The sequence below is a fragment of the Nannospalax galili genome, unplaced genomic scaffold (assembly GCF_000622305.1).
Source record: "Nannospalax galili isolate Female #2095 unplaced genomic scaffold, S.galili_v1.0 scaffold973, whole genome shotgun sequence".
NCBI lineage: Eukaryota > Metazoa > Chordata > Mammalia > Rodentia > Spalacidae > Nannospalax > Nannospalax galili.
Window position 1 is genome coordinate 2,166,062 of NW_008334020.1, and position 12,025 is coordinate 2,178,086.

Consider the following 12,025-nt stretch of genomic DNA (forward strand, 5'->3'; position numbering starts at 1 on the left):
CTACAAGACTAAATGACTGATGAGAAATTTGGACTCCAGAGAGCTGGCACATGGCAGATCCAGATAAATTATCTTGAGTTATCTTTAGTATCCTTTCACTGTCCATCCCTAGCCTATGTCTAATTTAATATCTTTTTTACCATCAGATAAAACCATTCAGTAGGTGTTAAGTTAGTAGGCTAATAGCTTCCACCAATCCAAAAGCTAAAACTCTCATCAGAAAGTATCATAATCCTACAACAGTTTGTAGTACCTGCCTATCTGCTATCTTCACCAGTGTATTTGTAGAACACTTGGATTTATGGTTTCTTTGTTCTGTAAGTCATAGAATCTCAAGGAGTGCTTCTAGGAGAAACATGTTCCCAGGCATGATCACTCAGATTTGACTCAAAAACTATCTCTTATTACCTTCTTAGTGAGTTGTAGTTTCCATAAACAACATATAGATCCAGAATTAAACTCTGTGGGGATTATGGTTACAGAACATGAGGCAAATCTCAACAACATAGAAATAATATAGCAATAAGATCTGACAAGAATGCAATGAAAAGAAATGCAGATAAACTGGTTTATCCAAACAGAACACACTCTCAGTACAAATTTCTTTATTCATTAAATATTACTAGGAACTTAGCATGTTTTCATACTTCTCATGAAAAATATATGACAAAAGCATTGAACAAATAAATTGCACAAATGCTCACTAAATGAAAATGTGATTATTTAGCTGTGAAAATTTTAAAAATGTTAAGTTCTTTTTTGTAGATCATTATGTCACTTAAGCTTATTTGACTTGAATTTCTTACCCTCCTACTTCTACCTCCTCAGTTTTTGTATTGCAGGCCAGCAATACCATACCATGCCCAATTTGACTTGAACTGTGGCTTTTTTGTCAATGTTCTCTTTTTTGTTGTGGTTTGTTTGCTTTTGTTTTTGCTGGTTTGTTTTGTCTTGTTTGTTTTGTTTTTTTTTTTTGCTGGTCTGTTTTCTTTTGGTTTGGAGAATGTCTCCCTGTATCATCCTGACTGGCTTGGAACTCTATACATGGATCAGATAGGCCTTGAACAGGCAGTGAGTGGTCTTCTTGCTTTTGTCTCTGAAGTTCTGGGATTACAGGCATGTCCCATCATGAGGGCTCTCATTTGAACTTTTAAATTCAAAGCCCTTTCAACAAAAGAGAAGCACACAGATTTACCGCCCCCAAGTTTTATGTGACGGGCGCCTTTTTAAGGAAATCAAGATGCTGAAAAAAAAAAAATCCTGGTACATTTTAATACTGGGTTTGATGGAAAAGTGGACAGTTGAGAAGTTTGGCTGGATAATAAAGTATGTCCTGCTGGTAACCAAGCTGGGCCTAATATGGAAGTTGGCTGGTCCAGATTCTTCCAGGCCCCTGTGCCATCAGAAATAAAAATGTCCCTTTCCTCTCAGTACACAAAGGGCTCCTCTCACATGAGGGTCAGGACCTACTTCAGGGCAAGGGAAGAGAGTAATGAAGGTGAGCATCCTGCCTCTGCATTTGTCTCTAGTTCTTCATTTTAAAAGGTTTTGAGGTAGAATGCTCTGATCTTTCTCAGTACAATTCTGTAAAGCAACTTTTGAATACCACAGAGCAGCAGATGCTTTGCTTCACAATTCAGTTAATAATTTCAGTTGATTCTGCCTAAAAAGACATAGCTATTTGGGACAAAAATAGTGGTAATGACAAGGAAGAGAAATGAATACACAATAAAGAGACTCAGTATTGGCAAAACTTGCAGCTGAACTCTATATGACAGAGGAAGGAATTAAGAATCTCTCCCCCCGCGCCTCCTCTGCTTGTGCTTGCATCTGGGAGCCCTTCCTCAGGAGCCATGAGTTTTGCTTTTTGGATTCTTACTGGATTCTTACTCCCACAGATCTTCTTGTCTCTGCCTCCCCAGAGCTGAAATTTTAGGCATGCACCCCAGGTCTTTTTTTAATGTGATGCTGAAGATTGAATTAAATGCCTCATGCCTATACAGCAAGCACATTAACTACTGAACTACCTCCCCAAACTCCCCCAGGAATTACTTTTTACCTATGGCCATATTAGCTAGGGATGGAAGGAAGACACATCATTTGAGATTAGAAAAGTAACAGATAATGAAAATTCTGTGGGGAAGATGTAATGTAAACATTTCATTTGAACATCCGGGATGTCCACAAATGCTTGGAAACAACTAGTGTGGATGGCTATAAATAAGCCTAGAGCTCAGGAAAGAGGTTCAAGTGATGTTATATCTAAAGTCTATGAAAAGACGAACTATTTTTATTAAAAAAAAAAAAAACTTTCAAGATGAGAGAGTAAAGGCTGTGCCATAAATCTAGAGAAATGTGGTAAAGAATGAGAAACTACAAAGGAGATTGGTAAGTGATTAGATAGGATGAACACAGGAACACTGGGAAAGTGGGGTTCCTAAAAACTAAGAGAAGAAAGGGAAAATTATTAAAATGTGTACAAAGTCCAAGTATGAAGATAAACTTGAAAAGCTGATAAGGTTTTATTAAATGAGCTACCAATGAGATGCAATTTGAAATGTGATCAGGTGGGCCATCCATTTGAAGGGAGAAAGGTTAGGTCCCAACTAAACTACAAGACACAATAGAAATGTAGCAAAAGAAATGGGGCAATGAGTTGTTTTTAATACTAAGAGATACTTAGCTTTATGTTGAAAGAAATGGAAAAAATTTAAAATGGACTTATTTGAGAGAAGGGTTAGTAAGTATGGGAGGATCAGTCTATTTCTCAGGCAGCTTCAGAAGGTTGAAGGGCAAGAAGAGAATGGAGAATGAGGCTTACATGGTAACTGTGCTGGGAGAGTTCATCACTCACCTACATTTCTGTAAAATTGTTCTTATGTGTAATCAACTCTAATATTAAAGTCCAATTGTATTCTTTTTTTTTTTTTTTTTTTTTTTTTTTTTTTTTTGAAAAAAAAAAAAAAAAAAAAAAAGAGGACGATAAATCTTTCACTGTGATATATCAAAATAACCCAAGTGCTGGGATTAAAGGTGTGGGCCACCACACCTGGCCTAATTGTGTATTTTAAAGAAATTGAAGACAAATTCTATATTAGAGTATTCTGTAGGTTGTGTTGTTTTATTTCTAATGTCTAAACTTTGTCTCAAAACCTGTCTAAAACACCTTCTGTCTGCCCATAAATGTATTTTGGGATGAATTTCTGCTTGTAATGTCTACTCTCTGTGTCACTGGATTCTTAACTATAGCTTTTCAGTAATCTGGACAGTGGATCTCATGTAAAACAGTTCGCTAAGTCGTCGGTAGCCAACATTCACTCTTTTGGACAGTGCTCAATTTTCAAAGGCATTCCACTAGGAACTGTTCTTTACAATTTACACCAATGGCCTGAATATTGTTATTTGGTCCCTTTATTTTAAAACTCCAATTTTACAATAGGATAAACCTCAGGAACAAAAGGTTTCAGGTCAGGTATGCAACTCCTGGAGGCAGTCTCATTTTACCATGACAGTATTAACAGAGCCATTAACTATCTTTAATTCCACTAAGTTGAAATTCTTCCAGCACTAATGTTATTTAGCCTTAATACAAAAATAGTCACTGGTTATAAAGTGACTGTCCCAACTCAGTCCTTAAAGATCTCTAGTAAATGAAAATGTGCACTCTACAACTTGGGTCTTGAAAGAAATGATGCCCCCTATATTAAAATTATCATCTTTGAAAAATTTTCCAAATGTTTAGGCAACATCTATATAGCTTCCAAAATTTAATTTATAAATGAAACTTTGGAGCTACAAATCCATGTAGTAATAGAACCTTCTACGGTCAGCCTGAAGTGTGATAATGTGGGTATAGACTGGAAAATTATCAGAAATTTTTTTTGATGCATTCATTTATTGGAAGTCAATTGCACAAGAGTCACAAGGATATTGAAAGGATGAAGATGGAGTGAGGGATGAAGACCCTCCTCAAGAATATTTTACTCTTGCACAGAGAATAATTAAAGAAATAAAGAATGAGTCATTTTCTTCAGGATCTCTGTAACACAGGTCTCATGAGTTCTGGCTTCCAGGCCTCTTCATTAAAACCCACTGGAGTTGGGAATAGAGTCATTCATCCCAGGTCTGCCTAGAGTCCTAGTGTTCCCAGCTCAAAGAAATCTCAATGAGACAAGTGGCAACGGCAGGAGTAGGGGCTGGAAGGTGCTCACCGGATGAGTGCACTCTTATCAAGGGATAGTGTCAACCTACTTGGGATCACCTGAGATTAACCTGGAGTTTCTAGAAATATTTCCTATGGGAGAAAACAGTGATCCTGGAAATACACAGGGCAATTACTGATCACCTCATGGAGACAATTCTACTGATGGAAATGATAGAAATGAGATTTTTAAATAAATAAGTTGAAATTTCAGAAGAATATTATTTTGCCAAAACTGAAGAGTAAGTAACGGTCAGATCCAAAATTTGAAGTAGATTTGCATAACTCTAAGCCCGGTGCTTCATAACTATGCCACAGCTGTGGGTAATATATTCCAACACATAGAAGTTCAGTTCAAATAAATTTTTCATTATCTTTTCAGTAATATTGACGGTAATGTTTACAAGTGAAAACTGATGTCCCAGTAGTACAAGTTATCATTTTTAATAAAATATATACAAATATTCAGGTTCTTATCTGCCATAAACTGCACTAGACTGTAGATTCTTCATAATTCATTAGCTGTGCTTCTCATCCATAGAAGTTTATATTTTAGTGGTGAAAAAACATGGAGAAAAAAATATACTGAGAGAAAAAAATTTTAGGCAGAGGCAAAAGTCTACGGGTAAATAAATAAAGGAATATTCTTTTAGGAAAGCATCAATAATTTACTCTGGGATGTTTATTTTAAGAAAATGGTGGTCATTAAAATACAGATGTTACAATAGTAAGTTTGGAAAATTTAGATAAGCCAGAATACGGAGGGCAGGGCATACCCAAAATGTAAAGTAAACTCAACTAGCAATCACTGATGAATTTTTTTTTTTTGCACTTGTCTGTGTGGTGTGCATGTATCCATGTTTGCATGTGTGAGGGTGTATGTACGTGGGGCATGCATATGAAACCCAAAGTTAATATCCAGAGTCTTACTTCATCATTCACCCCATTTTTCATTGGTGCAGGTCTGTCAGTTGAACCCAGAACTTGTTGATATGCCTATTCTAGCTTGCCAGCTTGATCCCTATAGGAATCCCCATCTCTACCTTCCAAGAGATGGAATTACAAGCAGGGGCCACACTTGCTTGGTGTGTACTTGGGTGCTCAGGATCCAAATGCAGATCCTCATGATTGTGTAGTAAATACTTTATCCAATGACCAGTTATCTCCCCAACCCCTCACTGAAGGCATTCAAAAATGAAAAATGGAGATTTTTGGAGTAATTCTTCATAGACTATGAATTATACATAAATCATAAATATTGGTAATGTTTATACACATTCTTCATCTTTTCTTTTGTGGTTCAGAAATTACTACAGTAAATCAGAAATAAATTACATACAAAAAATTAATGCAGCTTACGTTGTAGAAATTAATGAAATTTCTGACAAAATTGTTCTTTTGACAGCTGTAATTTGGGACCAGCAAGGGACAGCTATTGACTCCTTAAATATCAATGAGGATGATTCTGGGCAATCTGTGTGACTGGGAATTTTAAACACTGGCAGCAGTTTCAGAAATCTCTCAGTAACTGACTGTATTTGTATAACCTCAATCCCAGAAAAGGGAGGCAGCAGAAAGATCAAGAACAACATGGAGACCAGTGCTTCTCCTCCCCATTCTTCACTGAGGAATATTGCCTGTCCTATTTTCTATCATCTCTCCTTGCTGAGTGGGCAGGAAAAGAAAGGAAGACTCTTACACAGCCTTTTAAATTATCTAAATCTTCCTTTCCATAAGGCATCTCATTACAGTGCCTTGATGAGGGATTTCCACTACCCTGCATGCACTATTTTAACTTGGGCTTTAAATGAAAAATAGAAAGTGAAGTCAAAGTGGTAACCAGGTAATACTAAATATTATTAAGAGTCAAAGTAATGTTTGGAGCCAAGTTTAAACGCATTGCTTTGTCTTTTCAGTATAATAAATGAAAAGATATATTCTATCACAATTTAAACTCTGTCAATGTTATACTTTCATCCTGGGCACTTAAGTTTAGATAAAGGCAATGAAGTTAGCCTGACTTCCACTGAATTGGTTTCCATTTTTGATGATAGTGTACATCAATTTTGCAGTATAGCTCCATTTAAACTATTTTCATGATAAGGATAGATTTTTTAAGAGATATCAAAGAAGCAGTTAAAAAATTGTGGCAAAACATTAAAATATGCAAGTGAATTATCCAGAATTAGAAACTAAGAAGAGCCAAATCAAATCAGAGCCTGAAATTATTTTAATAATCCATCAAATTCATTTATTCCTTTATGAAGGCATCATGCTATCCCCCAATTTTTTATTGTTATTTTTATTTTATGTATATGAGTGTATTGCCTGCATGTGTATAAGTGCGCCTGTATAGTGCAATGCCTGAACAGGTCAGAAGAGGGTATCTGATCTCCTGAAACTGGAATTGTAAGACAACATGTTGGTGCTGGAAATTGAACCCTTGTCCTCTATGAGAGCAGTTAGTACTCTTAACGTCTTAATCATCTCTTGAACCTCATCCATCCCCCAGTTTTTACCCCTCAAAATTAATCCATTCTTATCGAGGGTGTAAGGTAGAATACTGCTTTTCTTTATATGTTAAAGCCAAAATAAGTATGTTTTCTCATTGAATACACTGTTTCTATTATAAGTAACAAGAATGATGCAATTTCATCAATTCATCAAATAAAGAACTATGAAACAATACCTAATGTGTGTGCCTAATTAATTTTACTTGCAAAACACAAAATTTTGAACATTAGAATGTTAAAAGAACATTTTAATGTATAATTTGGCAATATTATTTTGACAATTACAGAATTAAAACTGTACTGAAGTATTAAACTAGCCTGATTGATACTCAATAACATTCAACTTCACTAGAAAAAATTTTCTCTTCTAATTTATTTTCCCCATGAAGCTGAAGCTAAAGAGGTTCTTCAAATTTTTTATTTACTGGCCAATTTGTAGACATCTCCACTCAGCCTACACAGTAACAAGCTGGCGCTAATAAGCCATACATAAAGATCCTAGTTATTAAAATACAAATTAGGCATCCCTTATGTTTATACATGTGTAAGTACAATTAATATTGCAGGCTTAGTTGGAAACGAAATTGCTTTAGTTAACCAGCCATTGCAACACAATCAAATGAGATTTCAGATGCAATTGGAAAAGATCTGTTTGGTGGAAATAAAGGCAATTATTTCAGGCAGAACAGTTAGTTTTCCAAGCTCCTTTTCTTCTTCTGCCTACCTGCCCTTAATAAAATAATTTGTCCATCTTAAGTGACATGATATGTTCCTTTAATACCCATAAGTTGCCTGGGGACCTGAAAAGCAGCTGGTAGACATAGCTTATTTACAAATATTGGTTTGAACTTGTAAATGCATGACCAAATAAATCTTAATCCTTTTAGAGTATATGCCTTTGTTCCTTCCTTTGTTGTTACCACCAAGCTCTAATCAACAGAACTAACCAGCCAGTTGTTCCCTTCCTTGTATATTCCTTTGGGAATGAAAAGGAGCTGAGGGAGAGTGTGAATTACAGGAGCTGCTTCACGCTGCCAGCATATTAGTGCTTTGCCTTTTGTTCTCACTGTTTATGAGATTTTTTTTCCCTACATTACACAGTAGGGAATGTTAATCAACTTTTGCCTGAGTAATATTAATGAAACTTGCCAACTTATGCTTGAGGGAAGAAGCAGAATATTATATTTCTTTTTGAAATGTTAATGCACCTTTTAGGAAACTATTTCTGCCTTCTAAATCATCTCAGTGTTAAATTATTAAAAGACAGCATTAAAGAACTATTGCGCTGGTACAAACAGTTAAATATCTTAAAAGATAAAACAATTATAAACTTTAAACGAAGGACCTTTTGAAATGTAGTATTTGACTTCAGATTAAACATCTAAAATTGTTTGCTTAAAAGATGGACAAAATTTGAAAATATTCTAGGTTCTTTTTTGAAATAGAGATTTAATGTTATGTTTAATTTTCAAGCACCAATTTGAATTTTATTTTGCCCCCAAATTATCGATTTAACTTGATACGTCTGTGAACTAAAGTGCTATCTACTTTCAGAGAAAAAGATGGGGAGAGTGTGTCTCAGTTTACTACTTTTTTCATTATTTGAATCTTTAAAATTAGGCAAGTTTTTCACAAGTTCTATTCACTGGGCATAAACATCCTCATGATCTCAGTATTCTATCACCTCATCCAATTTGAAAGGAAGAGTTACTGTACACATTTGGTGGATATGGAAAGATTTGGAAGAACATAAACTCTCAAGTGAGCAAACTGACAGATTCAAGTCTTATGAACTGCATGGACAGCTCTATGGAAGAGTAGTCGGGAAAAAATAATTAACCAGCCTCTAACTTCTTTTCCTTTTAACAGTCTTTTTTGGATTAATTAATATGTTAAACGGGTCCCAACTTCTCTGCGAGTAACCTATTGGAAATTTAAGAACAAAAGTTGTTCAAGAATTCTCTCACACAGTGACCACTATTTGATAGGAATGTTTAGTGCGTGAGTAAATAATTTCATTTCTATCCATATAATACTTAGTAATGGCTTTTGTGTCACTGTGGACCCATCTTGCATGAAATTTTCTAACAGTGCTCCTGTGTAGACATAGACATTAATGACATATAATAGGAATTACGATTATAGGTAAAACCTTTTGGCATCTCACAAATAATAGCACAGATTAAAACTATAAGTTTATCACCACTTAATTAGCTTCTTTTGTAAGAAATGAGTGAAATAAATACAATGCTAGAGGGTCTTCAATTGATGATGGTGTAGATTAAAAAAATGTGCAAAAGCTAACACCCATCAAGTGTTGTGTTTTAAGTCTGGTCACCTATCACTTCTTTAAAGAGAGAAAAAAAGCCAGTGCTAAAATGATGATTCAATTTTAATGAGTCCAGTGTTCAAAGTTTGCAGTACATCTGAGAAATGAAACCTTTTGCCTAGAAAGTGATAATATCTAAACAGAAAAGCATTGGAAAGATGGCATTAGTACAAACCTACTTCCAAGGTGTTCCTTTTTGCAATACTACCTAACATACCAAATGACTTTAATGAAAACAAGAACTTTTTGAACAGAAGGGTATAATTTATGCATTACATAGGTAGACTCTGTGAGACTTTAAAGATCATTTGAGTTCTCCTAATTACTGAAGATTCAAACTAAATCAGAAGCAATTGTATTATAACAATACCACACAGAACACAGAACAGATACAGCTGTAGCTTTATTACACTTCACAGGCCATCTCTACATGAGGTAAAGTGGGGAAGAAAAGTCATTCATTATTACTTAGTTAGGTTATGTGTTTGGGTAGACTGTTTTCTGTTGTATTTGAGGAACTAAATTTTAAAATCATTCTTTTATCAAAAAGTGGCTAACTCCAAGCCAAAACCCTTCACCCCAACAGCTCACAGTTAGCTAGTGTTCAAGGTGCTTATGATTTTTACTTGTTCATCACTTCCTTTCATATATTTTAATTGACAAATTGCCCTTTATAAACCTATGTAACAAACAATGGTAAGTCAATACAATATCTACCTAAGACCAACATCTTGATCAATTCACTGAGAAAAATCAAATAAAATGACAGTAGGATCATTTCTAATTAATTATTTAATATAAGTTGGTAGATTAAATGGGATCAGAAGCATCAACATGGAAGATTTAAGTTTATAAAAGATGATCATATTATTTAGTCTATTTCCTTTATATAAAACACAAAACAAAGTAGAAGTTTTACTTCCTAAAGCTATTGAAGCAAAACTTTCTGAACATTACGTTCAACACTTTTTAAAATAAGATACTAGAAAGTACAATCAAGCCGTCACTCACACTCTAGTCCTTTATAAATAGGAAGTGGGGGTTAGAGGAAGGTTACAGTCCCAAAATGAGTGGTCTGAAAGTTTCCAGTGATTAGAAACTGAAGACGTCTCCATTATAAATATGTACATTGACTATGTGACAGTTAAAAAGCATAGCCTTTTTCACTGGCTATAAGAGGGGGTGACAGGTAATAAAAGGACCAATACCATTACAAGATGATGTCTGCTACATATAATTAATCCAGTACCCTTTATGAAAAAAAGCAAGCTTATCAAAAGAAAAAAGCAAAACAGTGAAAACTAATGGCAGTTGACATGGCTAGGAGTCCAGAGTAAAAGGAGGAACACTCTGGGCAATGTAAAGTAATGTAAATCTTTATGCTTAATATATGCATGCTTACTTCAATCATACCACCATCCAGACATTTACAAAATGAATGTCTTTTCTTAAAAAAGGACAATAATTAAATAAAACTTGTTTTTCAAAATCACCAGGAAAATTATTCAGATACTATTCAATGCCGTTTTAATAATTTTTTTCAAATACTTTTGCGAATGGGAGATCACTTTAACAGATTTGTCTCCTTTTTTATATGACATATGAGCACAAACATTTCAACTAAGTTAACTGGTCCTGATTATTCAAAGTATTAAGGAAAAAGAATAAAGCAAAGAATTAATTTTGGCAGTCTTGGGTCCTCTAACATCATAAAATGCTATAATGGAAAATATTTCAGTGTGACTAAAACTATCCAAATACGAAATATCAGTCTACTTAAATGAAGTGATTATAAAAAGATCCTTACTGCAAAATCCTCCCTCCACTGGTGTGCAGCTTGAACTTTCTCTGCTTCCATAGCCAGGCGCTGAAAAAGAAACAGTAGATCTTAAAATACAGATGACTATACCATAGCAACATGTAACTGTAGCCTAACACACTATTGGTGTGTTTGCATATTCTAATCAATTATGGACATAAAAAGAGTAGACACTGATTATTTACAACTCATATGTCTAAATCAGAAATCTAACCTACTAGAGTCGATGCCTGTGTATTTACCCAACAGCAATGAATAGCCTACTATTCTTGAACACCACTGAGTTAGTGTACCTTTCTTCTTCTCAGTGGTACCAAGTGCTTTTCTTCAATGACTAATATTTTAATTTTGGCAAAAGATTTAATCAAGATGGTACATTAGTTTGACTATAGTCCTGTTTTTAGAAAACACTATTCTGAAAATATTTCAGCCAGTGGAAAGGCATTGGCATTGAAAATTAGTAAGTATGTCCTAAGCACAATAAGCACATTTATAATAACATATTCAGATGTCCTAGATGCTGAGGATATATACTTAGATGTTTTTGAGATGATCTTTAAGACTGTAAACTCAGAACCCGCACATCTGGAAATGGCTTCATTTCACTATGCTGAAGTCAGAGGAGAATGTGAGGCTGGCCTGTTTCCCGCAAGTATTTTCAAGTTAATTACATTAGGGTTAGTTAGGGATACAAAGTCTCCTGTCTGTCTGCTACTCATATTTTCTAAATAAACTTTTATCTCCTCCCCAGTACTTTCTCAGATTATTCTTTTTCTATTTTTCATTTTGACTATTATGTGCTTCTTATGAAAAGCTTCCACAAGATAAAAAGTTGGGAACCAGATGGCCTGATGTTGAACATCAGTCCTTGCTACCTGCCAGCCAATGATGCAACCTTGGATAAAGTTGGATCCCCTTACTTTTCTTCATGTGAATAACTTGAAAGCCTGCCTCATGTGCTGTTGAAAGGATTAAAAAAGTTATTAAATATGAAGTGCTCAGAGCAATGTGTATGTTAGTCATCAACTATGAAGAATACTTATGATTCTGTTTACAACCTGTGTTCTCTTGAGAAAATAACAGTGCTGAGCATACTTGTGGTTTGTACTTGTGGTTTGCCTTGAACAGGTGGAAACAGTACAAACTTAACAGCAAATGCAATA

The 12,025-nt window shown here is 34.8% G+C and overlaps 1 protein-coding gene across 8 annotated transcripts in view; it reads right to left on the reverse strand.

Annotated features, from left to right (window-relative positions):
* The window catches only part of Cacna2d1 (calcium voltage-gated channel auxiliary subunit alpha2delta 1), a 499,112-nt gene that overhangs the window by 224,995 nt on the left and 262,092 nt on the right, over nt 1-12,025 (reverse strand). For all 8 annotated transcript variants that reach the window (XR_003848843.1, XM_017797133.2, XM_017797131.2 and 5 more), the window contains exon 4: nt 10,851-10,910. Coding sequence is in view for 7 of the 8 variants with exons in the window: in XM_017797133.2 (XP_017652622.1) it covers nt 10,851-10,910 (60 nt within the window). In the remaining variant the exon portion in view is untranslated. The remainder of the gene's footprint in view (nt 1-10,850; nt 10,911-12,025) is intronic.